The sequence below is a fragment of the Carlito syrichta genome, unplaced genomic scaffold (genome assembly GCF_000164805.1).
Source record: "Carlito syrichta isolate Samal-C Ts95f unplaced genomic scaffold, Tarsius_syrichta-2.0.1 Scaffold305197, whole genome shotgun sequence".
Taxonomy (NCBI): Eukaryota; Metazoa; Chordata; class Mammalia; order Primates; family Tarsiidae; genus Carlito; species Carlito syrichta.
The window spans coordinates 217159-231596 of record NW_007249293.1 but is presented as its reverse complement, the minus strand read 5'-3'; the positions used below and the strand labels follow the sequence as shown (position 1 = coordinate 231596).

The window sequence follows — 14438 nt, the reverse complement described above, 5'->3', positions numbered from 1 at the left end:
TGTGGCTCAGCCTGTAATCCCGCGCCTTTGGGAGGCTGAGGTGAGTGGATTGCCTGAGCCCGTGGGTTCGAGACCCACCTGGGCAGCGAGACCTCATCTCTACAATAAATCAAAAAAAAAAAATCAGCCGGGCATGGTAGCGCAAGCCTGTAATTCCAGCTACTCAGAAGGCTGAGGCGGAAGGATCGCCGGAGCCCAGCAGGCGAGACTGCGGTGGCCAGGAGTGGCCACTGCACTCCAGTCTAGGCAACCGAGTGAGACTCCAACTCAAAAAAAAAAAAAAAGAGGTTGAAATGATCATAGATCCTATCTTACTAATTACAGATACCAGCATAATTTTCATGTTTTATATTATATCTCTTAGTTATTCTTTACTTAGCCTGGATATCAATTTCTTTAGTCCAGGAGTACATATGCATTATCCAAATCACTGAGGCTTTAAAAAAACAGAAGTATAAAACAATATAATGGTATCTAATATTTTAGTGTCCTTTTTTCTACCAAAAATGAATATTTACTTCTCACCTACCCCCAACAGTATATGCTTATTTTTAAAAACTGAAACACCACAGAGAATAAGGAATTAATTAATTTTGTTTTTTGTTTTGAGTTGGAGTCTCACTCTGTCACCCAGGCTGGAGTGCAGTGACCCGCTCCCGGCCACTGCAGCCTCAACCTGCTGGGTTCCGGCGATCCTTCCACCTCAGCCTTCCAAGTAGCTAGAACTACAGGCACGCACTACCACACCCGGCTAATTTTTGATTTATTGTAGAGACGAGGTCTTGCCAAGTTGCCCAGGCAGGTCTTGAACCTGCAGGCTCAGGCAATCCACTCACCTCGGCTTCCCAAAGCACTGGGATTACAGGCTGGGTCACCGAGCCCGGCCTAATTTTGTTTCTGTTTTTTTGTGGGGTTTTTTTTGAGTTGGAGTCTCACTCTGTCGCCCAGACTGGAGTGCAGTGGCACGCTCCCGGCCACCGCAGCCTCAATCTGAGTTCTGGCGATCCTTCCGCCTCAGTCTTCCAAGTAGCTGGAACTACAGGCGCCGCTACCACACCCAGCTAATTTTTCATTTTTATTGTAGAGACGAGGTCTTGCCAAGTTGCCCGGGTGGGTCTCGAACCCACGGGCTCAGGCAATTCACTCACCTCGGCATCCCAAAGCACGGGATTACAGGCTAAGTCACCGAGCCCGGCCTGCCTTTTCTTTTTAAGTGAAAAGAATTAGGGATTATATGGTCTCACATCTCTGTTATTTGTCTTATATATGTATTTTGTGCATATGTTTTTTGTTGTTGGTTTTTTTTGAGTGGAGTCTCACTCTGTCGCCCAGACTGGAGTGCAGTGGCCGCTCCCGGCCACCGCAGCCTCGACCGGCTGGGCTCCGGCGATCCTCCGCCTCAGCCTTCCAAGTAGCCAGAATTACTGGCGCGTGCTACCATGCCTGGCTAATTTTTTTGATTTATTGTAGAGATGAGGTCTCGCCTGCCCAGGCGGGTCTTGAACCCGCGGGCTCAGGCAATCCACTCACCTCAGCCTCCCAAACGCGCGAGATTACAGGCTGAGCCACCAAGCCTGGCTCTAATTTTGTTTTTAAATAAAAGGAATCATACTTGACACAGTGTGGTGTGACCCACCTTCACTTACATAATGGAAATTTTTCAGTATCAGCACATATAAATCTACCTAATCCTTTCTACAACTGTATAATTTTACTTCACCTATTCTCTATTGACAGACATGTAAACTATTTCCATTAAAAAAACTCATAAACAACACTGGAATAAACGTACCTGTATGTACAACTTAAACATTTATCCAACCAAATCCTTGGGATAAATTCCAAGAAATGGAATTACCTGGTCAAAGGACACGCAATTTAAATTATGAAACATATTTCCAGAGTGACCTCTGAGAGTTTACACACCCACTACAGCAAAAAGAACGAACATTTCTCTATATCCTTCCCAGCAGTTACCATTCTAACCTTAGCCAATATGAAAGTACAAAATGTTATTGCTTGAACTTGTATTGCACTAATGAAGTTAAGTATCTTCTTATATGTTTATATAATTTGTTTCATTTATTTTTTGATAGACAGGCTAGCTAATTGTATCTTTGGCTCTCCCTTTTGTTTTCTATTTGGATGCTTGCTTTTTTTTAATCCTGTTATATGAATCAAACAGTTTTTCCAGGTTTTCATTTATCTTGTATCTTTGTCAAAAATAACTTAATTTTTATGCAGCCAAATAGTTTGTTTTTTTCCTGAATAAAAACTTTTCTTAATGGTGTAAGGGTACTCTGATAATGAGAAAGGACTCCTCCTTTTTCAAAAGAGAAAACTAATCCTAATTCCACAAATAAGGAAACTAGCCTAAAGTTAAGTTAATTCACTCAACCTATGTCACTTCGATAATATGGCAAAAATCAGGATTTAAGATTGACTTTTTTTTCACAGCTGTATACAGGTTAGCATTAAAACTTTTACAAGGTAGACTGTGACAGAAAGAAGATATACAAGAAGGTAAAGAAGAACAGTAAATTTATGACTTTTTAAAAACATGTATTTCCCAGCTCTGTGCATTGAAAAGGTCTAGAAGCAGTGATGCCCCAGCAGCAATGAACACACTTAATAGCCATACCTTGATTTCTAAATACCACTCCCCACTAAAAGGAACTGGGGGTCCTTGTACAAGTGGCTGAAGCCAGGGTGGGGAAAGGAAAAGAAAAGGTGACCCTGGAACACACAGTGCCAGAAAGTAAGAAAGAGTTCAAAAACTGTTGGGGACATGTTGAAAGGACAGAAGACCAGCTTGAAAGGGATTACACCAGCCACATCAAAAACAAATTTGAGCATCAAAGTCGGTCATTACAGTGACAGACTTCAACACATTAAAAAAGAGTTCATTAGTCTATATAACACCTAACAAATAAATATACTATACCCAACAAATAAATGAGGGGAGGAAAAAGAGAGTCCTTATTTATGGTAGATGCCAATTAATTCATATAGAAGTGTAGAAGTAATGACAGAGTTAGAAGATTACTATTTTGCAACCACCATGATAGTAATTTATTTAGGCAAGAATTATCAATAGATGCTAAATCCCACTGGATGCAAATACATTGGATAACAGGGTATTTATGGCCTCAAAGTATCTCCCCACAGAATACTTACTAATTATAAAAGAATTCATGACAACTTTACAAAGAGAAATATGATAGACATCACCTTAACCAAAAAATCAATGTTATCAATAATGGGACAAACCAGCATCATGTGCCTCCTGTTGTGATGTAATGTGGAGGATGTAACATCACTTCTGTAGCTTTCCTGCCACAACTGTATAACCTGAGTATGACCATGAGAAAACAATCAGACAAACCTCAACTAGAGGACATTCTACAAACAATTGGCTTGAATTCTTCAAAAAGTACCACTGTCATAAAAGACAAAGTTGAGAAACTGTTCTAGATTAAAAGAGACTTTGAGATATGATAACTAATTTTTTATCCTGGATCAGAAAAAAAAACAAACATTCTCGGAACTGACAAAAGTTCAGAATGGACAATGTATTAAAATATTGTATCAATATTAAATTTTCTAAATTTCATCAATGCATTGTGGTTATACAAGGAAATATTCCTGTTGTTAGAATAGGGTTGGCAAACTTTCTCTGTAAAGGGCCAGAGAATAAATACTGTAGGCTTTAGCTTGCAACTACTCAACTCTGCCATTGTAGTGTGAAAGCAGTCATATACAATATTTAAACACATGAGTATGACTGTGCTCAAATAAAACTTTACAGAAACAGATAGCAGGCAGGATTTGGCAGGCAAGCAAGTCAAAGTTTGGAGATTCCTGTCCTAGAAGGTAGAAGTTTATAGAAGAAGGGTCATAATATATGCTACTTTTTCTCAATTAGTTCAGCAAAAATAAAGAATACACATTCATGTATGTATATATGCACATAAAGTGAACACAATATCGATCTAAAAGCAAATATGGCAAAATTGTAATTAGCGAATCTAGTTTAAAGGTAACAGGTATTCATTGTACTACTTCTTACTACTTTTTGATAGGTATTAAATTTTTCAAAATAAAACACTGAAAAGGTAGTAGTTATGTCCTTAAATCCTGTCAAATATATTTTTACTACCTATTTCTACTAATTTTATTATGTTAAGATACAATAATATAACCATCTCATTATGAGACAATAAAGAGATGTAAGAAATTTAATGTTCTTCTAAGGTGTAAAGTCATATATATATTAAGTCATATATATAATGAGTATCACTGACTAGAAAAACTACTCTTCAATATACAATTGGGTCTCCATATCCACGGGTACTGCATTCGTGTATTCAACCAATTGTGTATAGATGCCAGCATTTCAAGAAAAAAAAAAAAAATCCGCAAAGTCCCAAAAGTAAAACTTCAATTTGCTGCATGCCAAGTACTATGTTGAATCTACATGAATCAAGTGTTGTATAGGCATGGCATTAGGTATTAAAAGAAATCTAGAGATAATTTCAAGCATGGGGGAGGATGTGTGTAGGTTATATGCAAACACACCATTTTATATCAAGGCCTTGAGTATCCAAAGACTCTGATACCCACAGGAGGTCCGAGAATCAATCCCCACAGGTATCAAGGGATGACTGTACATCTAAGACTAATGGGCTCCACGAAGGCAGAGATCTGGTCCATTTTGCTCCTCAATGGATCTCTGGTCCCTAGGAACACTTCTTGGTACAAAGTGGGCACTGAATAACATTTTGGGGATTAAGGAATTTGTTGTATTATTAAAACCAGAATTTTAGGAGATGTCAAACCATAAAAACATTTTTTTCTTTTAATTATTTCCATTACCAACTTCCATTTGTATGTTTTTTAAGCTTTGTATTTATAAAAGCCCAAGAAATAAAACATGTCTAATAAATTTTAACATTCAGGTCTAAATAAATACATATTAAGTAAATGCTTCTTCTTAAATTGACCAAAATACAGTGCCTGAGTTCTGTGTTATTGTAAAAATCAGGTTTTCTGTAACTATTCTACAGTACTCTAAAAATCTACAAAACATGAACTTTTACAGTTTGCCACTTCTGAATAAGCCCTTCATAACACCCCTATAAACACACCATCAAGTTCTGGACTCCAAAAAGCAGCTCCCAATTACACGCAAAGAAACTCAGAGCCACACTGCTGCTTTTTAGTCCCTTCAACAAAGCAAACACAGTAAGTGTTAACAACAAAGTCACCCTATTTTCTCATACATTTCCTCATTTCCTATCTTAGTTAAATATACTCACTTATTTAATTAGCTGGGTCTAACTAACCTACGCAGTAATCTTTAAATCAATATTAGAAGAGTAAAGTTGATATTTTAAATTTTTAAAAAATCAATAATTTAAAATAAGACTTTTGAATAAATTGCTATATTTATAAATTGATTATACCCACAATTAAAATAGAAAAAATATCCAAACTTGGGATTTCATTGTTATTATAACAGCAAATAAATTGACCAGTAGAGGGCACTCACAAAAGGGGGGAAGAACTGGCCACAGCCTTGAAGAGAAACGCATTTACAAAACTGTATATCGGATTTTAAAAACAGAATGCTTTAAATAGAATACTAGAGTAAGCTAACAAATTATCAATATACAAAACATTTAAAACTATATTATATATGAAAATCTAACATAAACCCTACAATAGGAACTTTAATTTGGCAATTTACTACATGTAATGGGGGCTATCCTGTGCACTATAGGAATGTTAACAGCATCCTTGGTTTCTACCCTATAGATGCCAGTAGCAGTCTATCCTCCCCAAGTTATGACAACCAAAAATGCCTCCTGGTTGCCCAATGTCCCCCAAGGGGCAAAGTCACCCAACAACCCTTCACTGATAACTACTGATATACATGTATAAAAATCAGAAAAATAACAGCTTACAAATTACATAAGGCTCTTCTTATACTAATCTTCAATACTAGTCTAAAATATAAATTTTCTTTCTATAATCTACATATAATATTCTGCAAGTAAAATGAATTATATAATTAACATGGAAAAATAAAAGAAAACAAGAAACTAATACACTTTGGCAAACAAATACCCTATAGCTCAGAGTACTAAAATGGAGCAAATCAATTCAATTATTAATCTATTCTTCCTTAATGAGTAGGAAACTGCTTCATCAAAGAAGGGCATTAATATTTGAACTGAATTACAAGCATCACAATAAGAAAACCAAGTAAATGTCAAACAATTAGATCCTGGGGAAAAATACTTCTTGCTATATTTATTTTTATTAGCATAACATATCCTGTAGTCAGTCTCTGTCTGTCTCTCTCTCTCTCTCTCTCTCTCTCTCTCTCTATATATATATATATATATACACATATATATATAAAACTGATCATTTTGATCTCTGTGTCTATAACTACCTATATTTTTCTAGACAACATTTTTCTTCTTCCACTAAATTTTATCTTGGAAAAGAATTTCAGGGAATATATTCTGAGAAAAAGGCTAATCTCTAAACTATAAAAGCATATATTTCTAGTCAACTATTGTGTTTAGGGGCTTGTGTTGACTTTTTAATAATCTTGCCGTGTAATGAGGTATTTCATTATCTCTTTGGTGGACTACATAAAAGATAAGGTAAAATCTTTCAGAATGGAAGTAAAGGTGATTATCATGTGCATAGTCTCAAACATAAATACACTCCATCTATGTGCCTGGCTGTCTAATTCTATATCATATCTCCATCATTAAGTTACCATTAGATAATAAGCTAAGTTCAAATGTTGATATATTGACAAATCTAAATTAGTCTCCATTATTTGGTATTTTCTTAGATTGAAAGACAGTTAATTTTTCACTTTTACAAAGTTATTTAAGAGTACAGTGGAAATTCCACTTAACTTGGTATCAGAATACTTAAATTCAAATCCATTCCTTATTAGCTAAGTATCCCTAGGCAAGTTAGAACCTCTACAACATCTTTATTTTCTATAAAATGAAAGAAACAATGACCGCCTTCCTTATCTACCTCCCAGTGTAAGTCTTTGCAAATTCTAAACAGTACTTGATTTTAAATTGTTAAGAAATTTACTTCCATTTTTTTAAATGTAGGAAAACTTTTGAGAATTCCACCATGTGCAGAATCTATGCTCTTTCTAATTCTCTCTGACCCATACTGTTCACCAATCAAAAGTTAGCAGGGGCCGGGCTTGGTGGCTCAGCCTGTAATCTGGCGCCTTGGGAGGCCGAGGTGAGTGAACTGCCTAAGCCCGTGGGTTCGAGACTCGCCTGGGCAACTTGGTGAGACCTCATCTCTACAATAAAAATCAAAAAAATTAGCCGGGCGTGGTAGCACATGCCTGTAGTTCCAGCTACTTGGAAGGCTGAGAAGGAAGGATCGCCGGAGCCCAGCAGGTCGAGGCTGCGGTGGCCAGGAACGGCCACTGCACTCGTCTGGGCAACTGAGTGAGACTCCAACTCAAAAAAAAAAAAAAAAATTTAGCAGGAACACTGAAATCTCCTATACTGTTTTAATCTTTTAGAGTAATATTTTTATTCAATCAACTATTAAGTTAAACTACTAAGTTCTCTTGACTTTCTTATTAACTATACCAAGAACTTAATGTGTCAGTTTCCTCAGAGACTCACTGTAACTTGGGAGATAAGAGATAATCTCAGATACCCTTTCTCAGCTGGCTAAGCCGTCAGTTTCAAAGTTCACAGGTAATCAATGCTTCCCAGAGTCAAGTATTCTGGTTTGGAAGAAATTAAAATCAGAGTTATGAATAATCCTAAATAAAGATTAACTGCTAGCTTTATTTTTTCAAGATTTATATTTCAGGTCAGGCATGGTGCTTCATGCCTGTAATCCCAGCACTTTGGGAGGCGGAGGTGAGAGGACTGCTTGAGACTAGGAGTTAATGACCAGCTAGGCAACATGGAAAGTCCTTGTATCTACAAAAAATTTAAAAATTAGCCAGGTGTGGTGGCATGTGCCTGTAGACCCAGCTATTAGGGAGGCTGAGGCGGAAGGATCACAGGATCACATGAGCCCAGGAGAACAAGCCTTCGGTGAGCTGTGATTGTGCCACTGCACTCCAGCCTGGCAACAGAGTGAGATCCCAACTGGAAAAAAAAAACAAGAAAGAAAAAGAAAAGGACTTATACTGCATTTTGACAATTTTGAGCAAAAAGTTTCCTAACCAATTTTATCACATTCACGCCTTGTGATTTCTTGCTACATGCACTCACATAGTATTCATGACTTCTGATAGGAAACAGAATGTAATGGAATGTCTCAAATTTTCAGGGAAGATAAAGGGCATTTCTGCTAAAATTATCTTCCAAAATCCCAGAAAAATTTTCATGCTTAAGCTGAATGTTATTAAAACTTCCTTTTACATCTCATTTAAATAGTAGAGTATGCCAAGCAGTCCTGGATTTGGAATACAGAATGAAATGAGTGAACTATTCAATCTCTTCTCAAAGGAAAAAACAAAACTACAGTACAGCATTGAACTGACTTATCAAAAGTAAATATACACATCGGGCTCGGTGGCTCAGCCTGTAATCCCAGCGCTTTGGGAGGCCGAGGTGAGTGGATTGCCTGAGCCCGAAGGTTCGAGACCCGCCTGGGCAACTTGGCCAGACCTCATCTCTACAACAAATCAAAAATTAGCCGGGCGTGGTAGCACGCGCCTATAGTTCCAGCTACTTGGAAGGTTGAAGCAGAAGGATTGCCGGAGCCCAGCAGGTTGAGGCCGCGGTGGCCAGGAGTGGCCACTGCACTCCAGTCTGGTTGACAGAGTGAGACTCCAACTCAAAAAAAAAAAAGTAAATGTACAGAGACTGTCACATAGGGGGTTCACTTCAATTAGACTGTTCTCCCTTACTAACGTAAATTCTTAAACTTGGAAGCCATCTAAAAGTTCCTTCAATGTTTAAATCAAATCTTTGCAAATAAACATTATCTTCAATGTTTTGTAGTACCAAGAATATGTGACATTTCCCTATGAACTGTTGCCAAGGCCATCAGCGCCCTTAGAACCTACCTCAGTGCTAAGTGTTACTTCAAGACATTATACAGCACAGTACCTTTGTAGAACATTTTGATCTATTCTAGATTCCACAGCATGGAACTTGAGAAAGTTCTGGAAAATCAGAACTGATTTAAAAAAAATCAGTATATTAAATCCAGACTAAAAGCTAAGGAATTAGGATTGCTTAAACTGGGGTAAAGAAGCCTAAGAAATAATTTAACAACAAAAGGTATTTCAAAGACCAGGTGATACACTTATTTCCATCTCTACTGATGTTTACTTTAATGTGAAGTGTCAGATTATGCATAATATGCTAATAATTATGTTCTGAAAATGGGTTAATAAGGACAGTCAGAAAATATCCCCTCCTCAGGTCTCTCAGATTAAATAAATCCTTATCTGCTTGGGATAATTGGAGTGTCTAGTGCTGCCAGAAGGCAGTAGGAAATACTACCACCTGACCTACCAAGGTCTTTTCCAGGTCTTTCCCTATCATTCTGCTGTTGGTCTTTATTGTGGTAAATTTTTATTAAACTAAAAAGTCCCAAAAGCTTATTAATCAAATTTAATTGTTAAAAACTCAAACATTTCCTTGAGTTAATTAAAAAAGGGCTGTAAAGCAAAAGGCAAGGATTGATAGTGGTACCTTTTTTATATATCACACCTTAGGCAGAGAATGATCTTTTTGAAATGAATCAGGTAGCTGTAAGGTTTTGTGTTAATGTTGAGTAGGAAACAGAAAAATGCTATTAATTAAATATTTTCTAAAAAAATCAACCATTAAACAATTACATTTCATCAGTGCAATTCAATCTAACTTCTACATGTGACATCACTAAGTGCTGGGATTGCAGGCATGAGCCACTGCGCCCAGAAAGACAATGGTTGTTCAAAGAGAAATAAGTAAAATCATATAATTGTTTTGAAATGATTATCCGTGACTACAATGATCAATAAAAAGGATAACATGAATTGGAGGCTGAAAAGGCAATTGCTGAGATCTTTGAAGGTCCTGGCCGTATAGACCTACCCAGCGCTGGGGCTTCAGACACACCCTAACACCTGGGTTGTTCCACCCTCCCATTGATTGAGTTAGCAACACACAATCAGTGGGGCCCATTTCAGACTGAGTGCTGGGCACCAGGGTGGACTGTCTTCATTTCTGTCTCAACACGACCCAACCCAATGAGTCTTGCAGTGGTCTCTGGATTTACCCTTCAGCATTTGGGGACTGGCCAACCATAGACTGCAAATATTTGAGAAAAATAACAAAAATAACAATAAAAATGATATTATTTAAAACAATACACAATAATAAATGTTTACATATCAAAAAAACAAAAAAAAATACTAAGAAGTCTATTTTAAAAAGTCACATTTAAAAGAATGACTTTTAGGTACAGATAGAGGCAAATTCACATTTCTACCTACTCATAAAACTCTAAAATATATCTCCAATCAAAATGCACATGCACTAACACAGAGTGACTGGTATGGACCTTGGTATTCTCCCAAGGGAAGTAAGGCTCCCATATTTATGGTTACATATAACTTCAGTTAAAGCCTTGACACCCAAGTGCATTTCAGATAACTTTCAGTATAATTACCTTGTAATAAGTACTTCCAAAATGATCAGAGAAACCTTTATTTGTACCAAAAGATGGTTGGTCCTGCACAAGTAATATGCATAACATTAAAACAAGATTTACCTCTATTGTTGGATCATATTCATCCACAAAGTGATTCTGTATTAGCTGTATCGTCAAGGCACTCTTGCCTACGCCACCAGCTCCAACTACCACAAGTTTATATTCAGTCATTTTCAGCAGGCCTTATAACAAAAATAATGAAAATGTAACTAAATTAGAACGTGTCACACATGCAGTTAATAATCTGTCAAATACTCTATCAGTATCTTTTAACCCAAACTCACCTTTTGAAAATTATTTCAAAATACTTTACAAAATGCAATAATGTCTGTGGCTGACTACAGATGTGTACTGTAATAAATAATACTTCACTTATAAACTCCTCCATCAACATTTACGAAAAATGCATACAGACCACATAGACAGTTCTTTTATATTCAGGTTGTTCTAGCTAAACAGCCAGACTGCTGCTCTGTAGCAGCTAATGGCTCTCAAAGGTTCATATCATGACTTCACACAGTACAAGTGTCTAGCACAGTGCTCTACCCTGTGTAGACACACCCACACAAAACTTGTTGACAGCTATCTCCACGCCTATTATTGCAGTGTTCCTTCTTGACTCCTGTCTAAAAGAGCTAGAAGTAGATAGGCTGAGTGTCTTTGTTGGAGCCAACAGCTATGAAAACTCTTTAAAAGCATCATCATAGTAGTTTTCCCAGATAAGTAGCAAAAATCAGATGGGGCTTGGGAGGACAAGTCAAATAATGCTGGACTGTGTCATGGGGAAATAAAAGTTGAGACACTGAAGCAGATAAGAACATTTGATGACATTTTAATCTATGAAATATCTCTGGGGAAATAAAAGTAAAAACTAAGAGAGTTTTGAGAACTTTGGATTAATTACTCAGTATAGGCAATTTGATCATCAATCATAATACACAATCACATTTGCACAAAAAAAAATTTAGAGAAGCACTACTTTAAGAAAAAAAGTTTTAAAAGAATATCAATTTAAAAAGTGAATATGTCTCAGTAATTCATGTGACTTTTTTTACTCTTGGCTTTTCATACACTGTCTCCCAACAAGTGCAATGAATACTGACAACCTGTAGGGTTAACAAACACAAGACAGAAAATAAAATGTAATATTCTGTATTCAGCTGTTTAAAACTTTGTCAAATAAAATGAATACATCTAACTTCATCTCCTTTTCATTCATGTAACATATTTTTACAAGTAAGAAGTGCAGAATGGCAGTAAATGCACAATTTATTATAGAGTAAGTAGTTCCAGATTAATGTGTATGCATACACTGAAGATAAACAGTAAATACATGCACCATTCTATTTGCTTAAGACACCACCAGGAATAATAGTAATATGTTGGTTTTCCAAATGATAACATACTAACTGTATTCCTGAGCCCCTTCCTAGAGAGCTCCACAGGCTAGAAAACTGTTGTATCACAGACTGATGAGTCTAGCTCCCTGCCTCTCTCTGCTCCACCTAGACTCTCTTGCTGTGTGGGTTGACAGCCACTACAAACATGTATCTGATCCTGTCTGGCCTATGCTTTATTCCAAATGCAGACCATAACAAATGGAACAGATGAGGAGAGTCACACTGAAACATATACTCTAGCTCCCTGTTCACCCCATACTCCCCAAATGGTTCCCAAACTGGTCTGGGAAGCTCTCAGGTTCCTAAGTCTTTTTTGGGTCCAAGAGGTCAAAACAGTTTTCATAATAATACTAAGATGTCCTTTACCCTCTCGCTCTCATTCTTTCACAAGTATAGGGTAGAGTTTTCCAGATGTGTGATCACAACAGATTGAATGCAGATGCAGTATGAAAATCCATATGCCTTCTATTAAGTTGCATAATTAAAGAGATTTGTTAAAGTATAAAACAATGCCACTCTTCTCACTAATTTTCGGTTTTGTTTTGGAAAATAGTTATTTTTTAAAATAAAATACTGTATTCATGTTATCAAGTAACAGGTTTAGTATTTCTGTTTTTAAATGAATTAACAAATTTTTTAAATTCCCAGTTTTAACTTCTAAAATGGTAAATACTGAAAGACTCCACACAAATCAAAGGTTTTTGAAAGCCACAATAATTTTTAAGAGCATAGAGGGGTCCTTAAGACCAAGTTTGGTAGTCTAGGAGATACTGAGGACACATACTAAACTAATATGTATGTATACATATGTCTGAATTCAGAGACATTTCTGATCTTTTTTTATGCAATGGTAGTTTCCAGAAAGAAAAAAAAAATCCTTGAATCAAATTTTTAAAATCAATTAACACTGAAATACAATAGTAAGAACTGGGTTCCAAAGAAGTCTTATTAAATGAAGATCATAACATAGGCCATAAAAAGGGGGGTCTCTCACCCAAATTTACAATAGCAAGAAAGGGGTGGAACTGGGACTAGAACCCAACAATTTTGTTTTAAAAATTCATGAAAACAAATTACCTTGGACCACCTTTTCAAAGCAAGTATACTTGTAGATGGCTACAGTCTCAGAGTAAAAAGTCTTGGTATCAGCCATATTTAATATCTATAGTCTATCACATGTGGGAGTCAGCACTTTGGATCTTAGTCACTTAAGGGTGACACCAATTATATAGTTAATTCTGAGCTTATGATTACAAATAAACCTTTTCCCTTTATAACTTCTTTTTAAATAACTTTCAATTACAAACATAACACATACATTGTGTAACAATGAGAAAATACCTTTCTGTTTTTAACCCATTGTTTTGATAAATAATAACAAGAGTCAAGAAGGCTAGCTTAGGACTTCAGCTATAACATGCATATGCCTAAGAACATTCCAGTTAGCTGGCCGATCACAATTACCTCCTCCTGTAAGTAAGTTTACAAAATCCTGAGCGTGCTGTTTAGGAGTACTATAAAAACTCTTGAGACGGGGAACAAATCTGCAAGGATGAGGCTAATAAAGAAGAGATGGAAGAAAGGACAAGAACAGGCGAATTAAACTTCAGGGACTATTCAGCTATTGCTGCCTACACTCAGACAGCAAGGAAAATGCCCCGCTTCTGTTCTGCGGGTTTTCTTCGTGTGTTAACTTGACCAGCCAAAACAGACCTTCTGGGATTAACTTTTTCCTTTTCACTGCAGGTCACAGGCCCTACGTGTAGGGTGTTGGCCACCTGTTCTTCCACCATCATCTCTACCTCCACCTCCTCCTTTGTGGCCACAGCAATGTCACAGCCCATACATGGGGGAGGGGAGCAGTCAGGAACTCGGAGGCAGATGCGTTTTCCCTCCAAACACAATAACCTCAAACAGTGGTCTCTAAGCACTTTCCTGCGGTCCTCCAAAACGTGACCTCCCCTGGGGCTCACACATCCCCTACACACGGAGAAGGACCACTATCCATTCAGCCTGCGCTCGGGGGAGAAGTTTATGCCTCCGTCCTAGAGATGCTAGATGCAGCAGGGAAGGCAGCACCGAGGCGGCCGAGCGCTGCGAAGCGAGGAAGAGGTGCGGGAGCAGAGAGGGGGAGGGGAGGCGGGGGCGCAGCGGGAGTAACCTCCACCGCACCCGACCGCCCGAGGGGCAGCCCGCCGGGCCGCCAGTTTCTCCCCTGCCGCCTCCAGCCGCGGCCCTCGGGGAGGAGGAAGGAAGGGGTTCCCCGTCCAGGAAGCAGCACAAGCGGCGGCCGCCTCCAGCCTCACCCTC

The 14438-nt window shown here is 37.7% G+C and overlaps 1 protein-coding gene across 2 annotated transcripts in view; it reads right to left on the bottom strand.

Annotated features, from left to right (window-relative positions):
• KRAS (KRAS proto-oncogene, GTPase) overlaps positions 1-10906 on the bottom strand; it is a 39225-nt gene extending 28319 nt beyond the window's left edge. For both annotated transcript variants that reach the window (XM_021714065.1, XM_008061295.2), the window contains exon 1: positions 10789-10906. In XM_021714065.1, the coding sequence (XP_021569740.1) occupies positions 10789-10899 (111 nt within the window). In that variant the 5' untranslated portion in view covers positions 10900-10906. The remainder of the gene's footprint in view (positions 1-10788) is intronic.
• Between the last annotated feature and the right edge of the window lie 3532 nt (positions 10907-14438).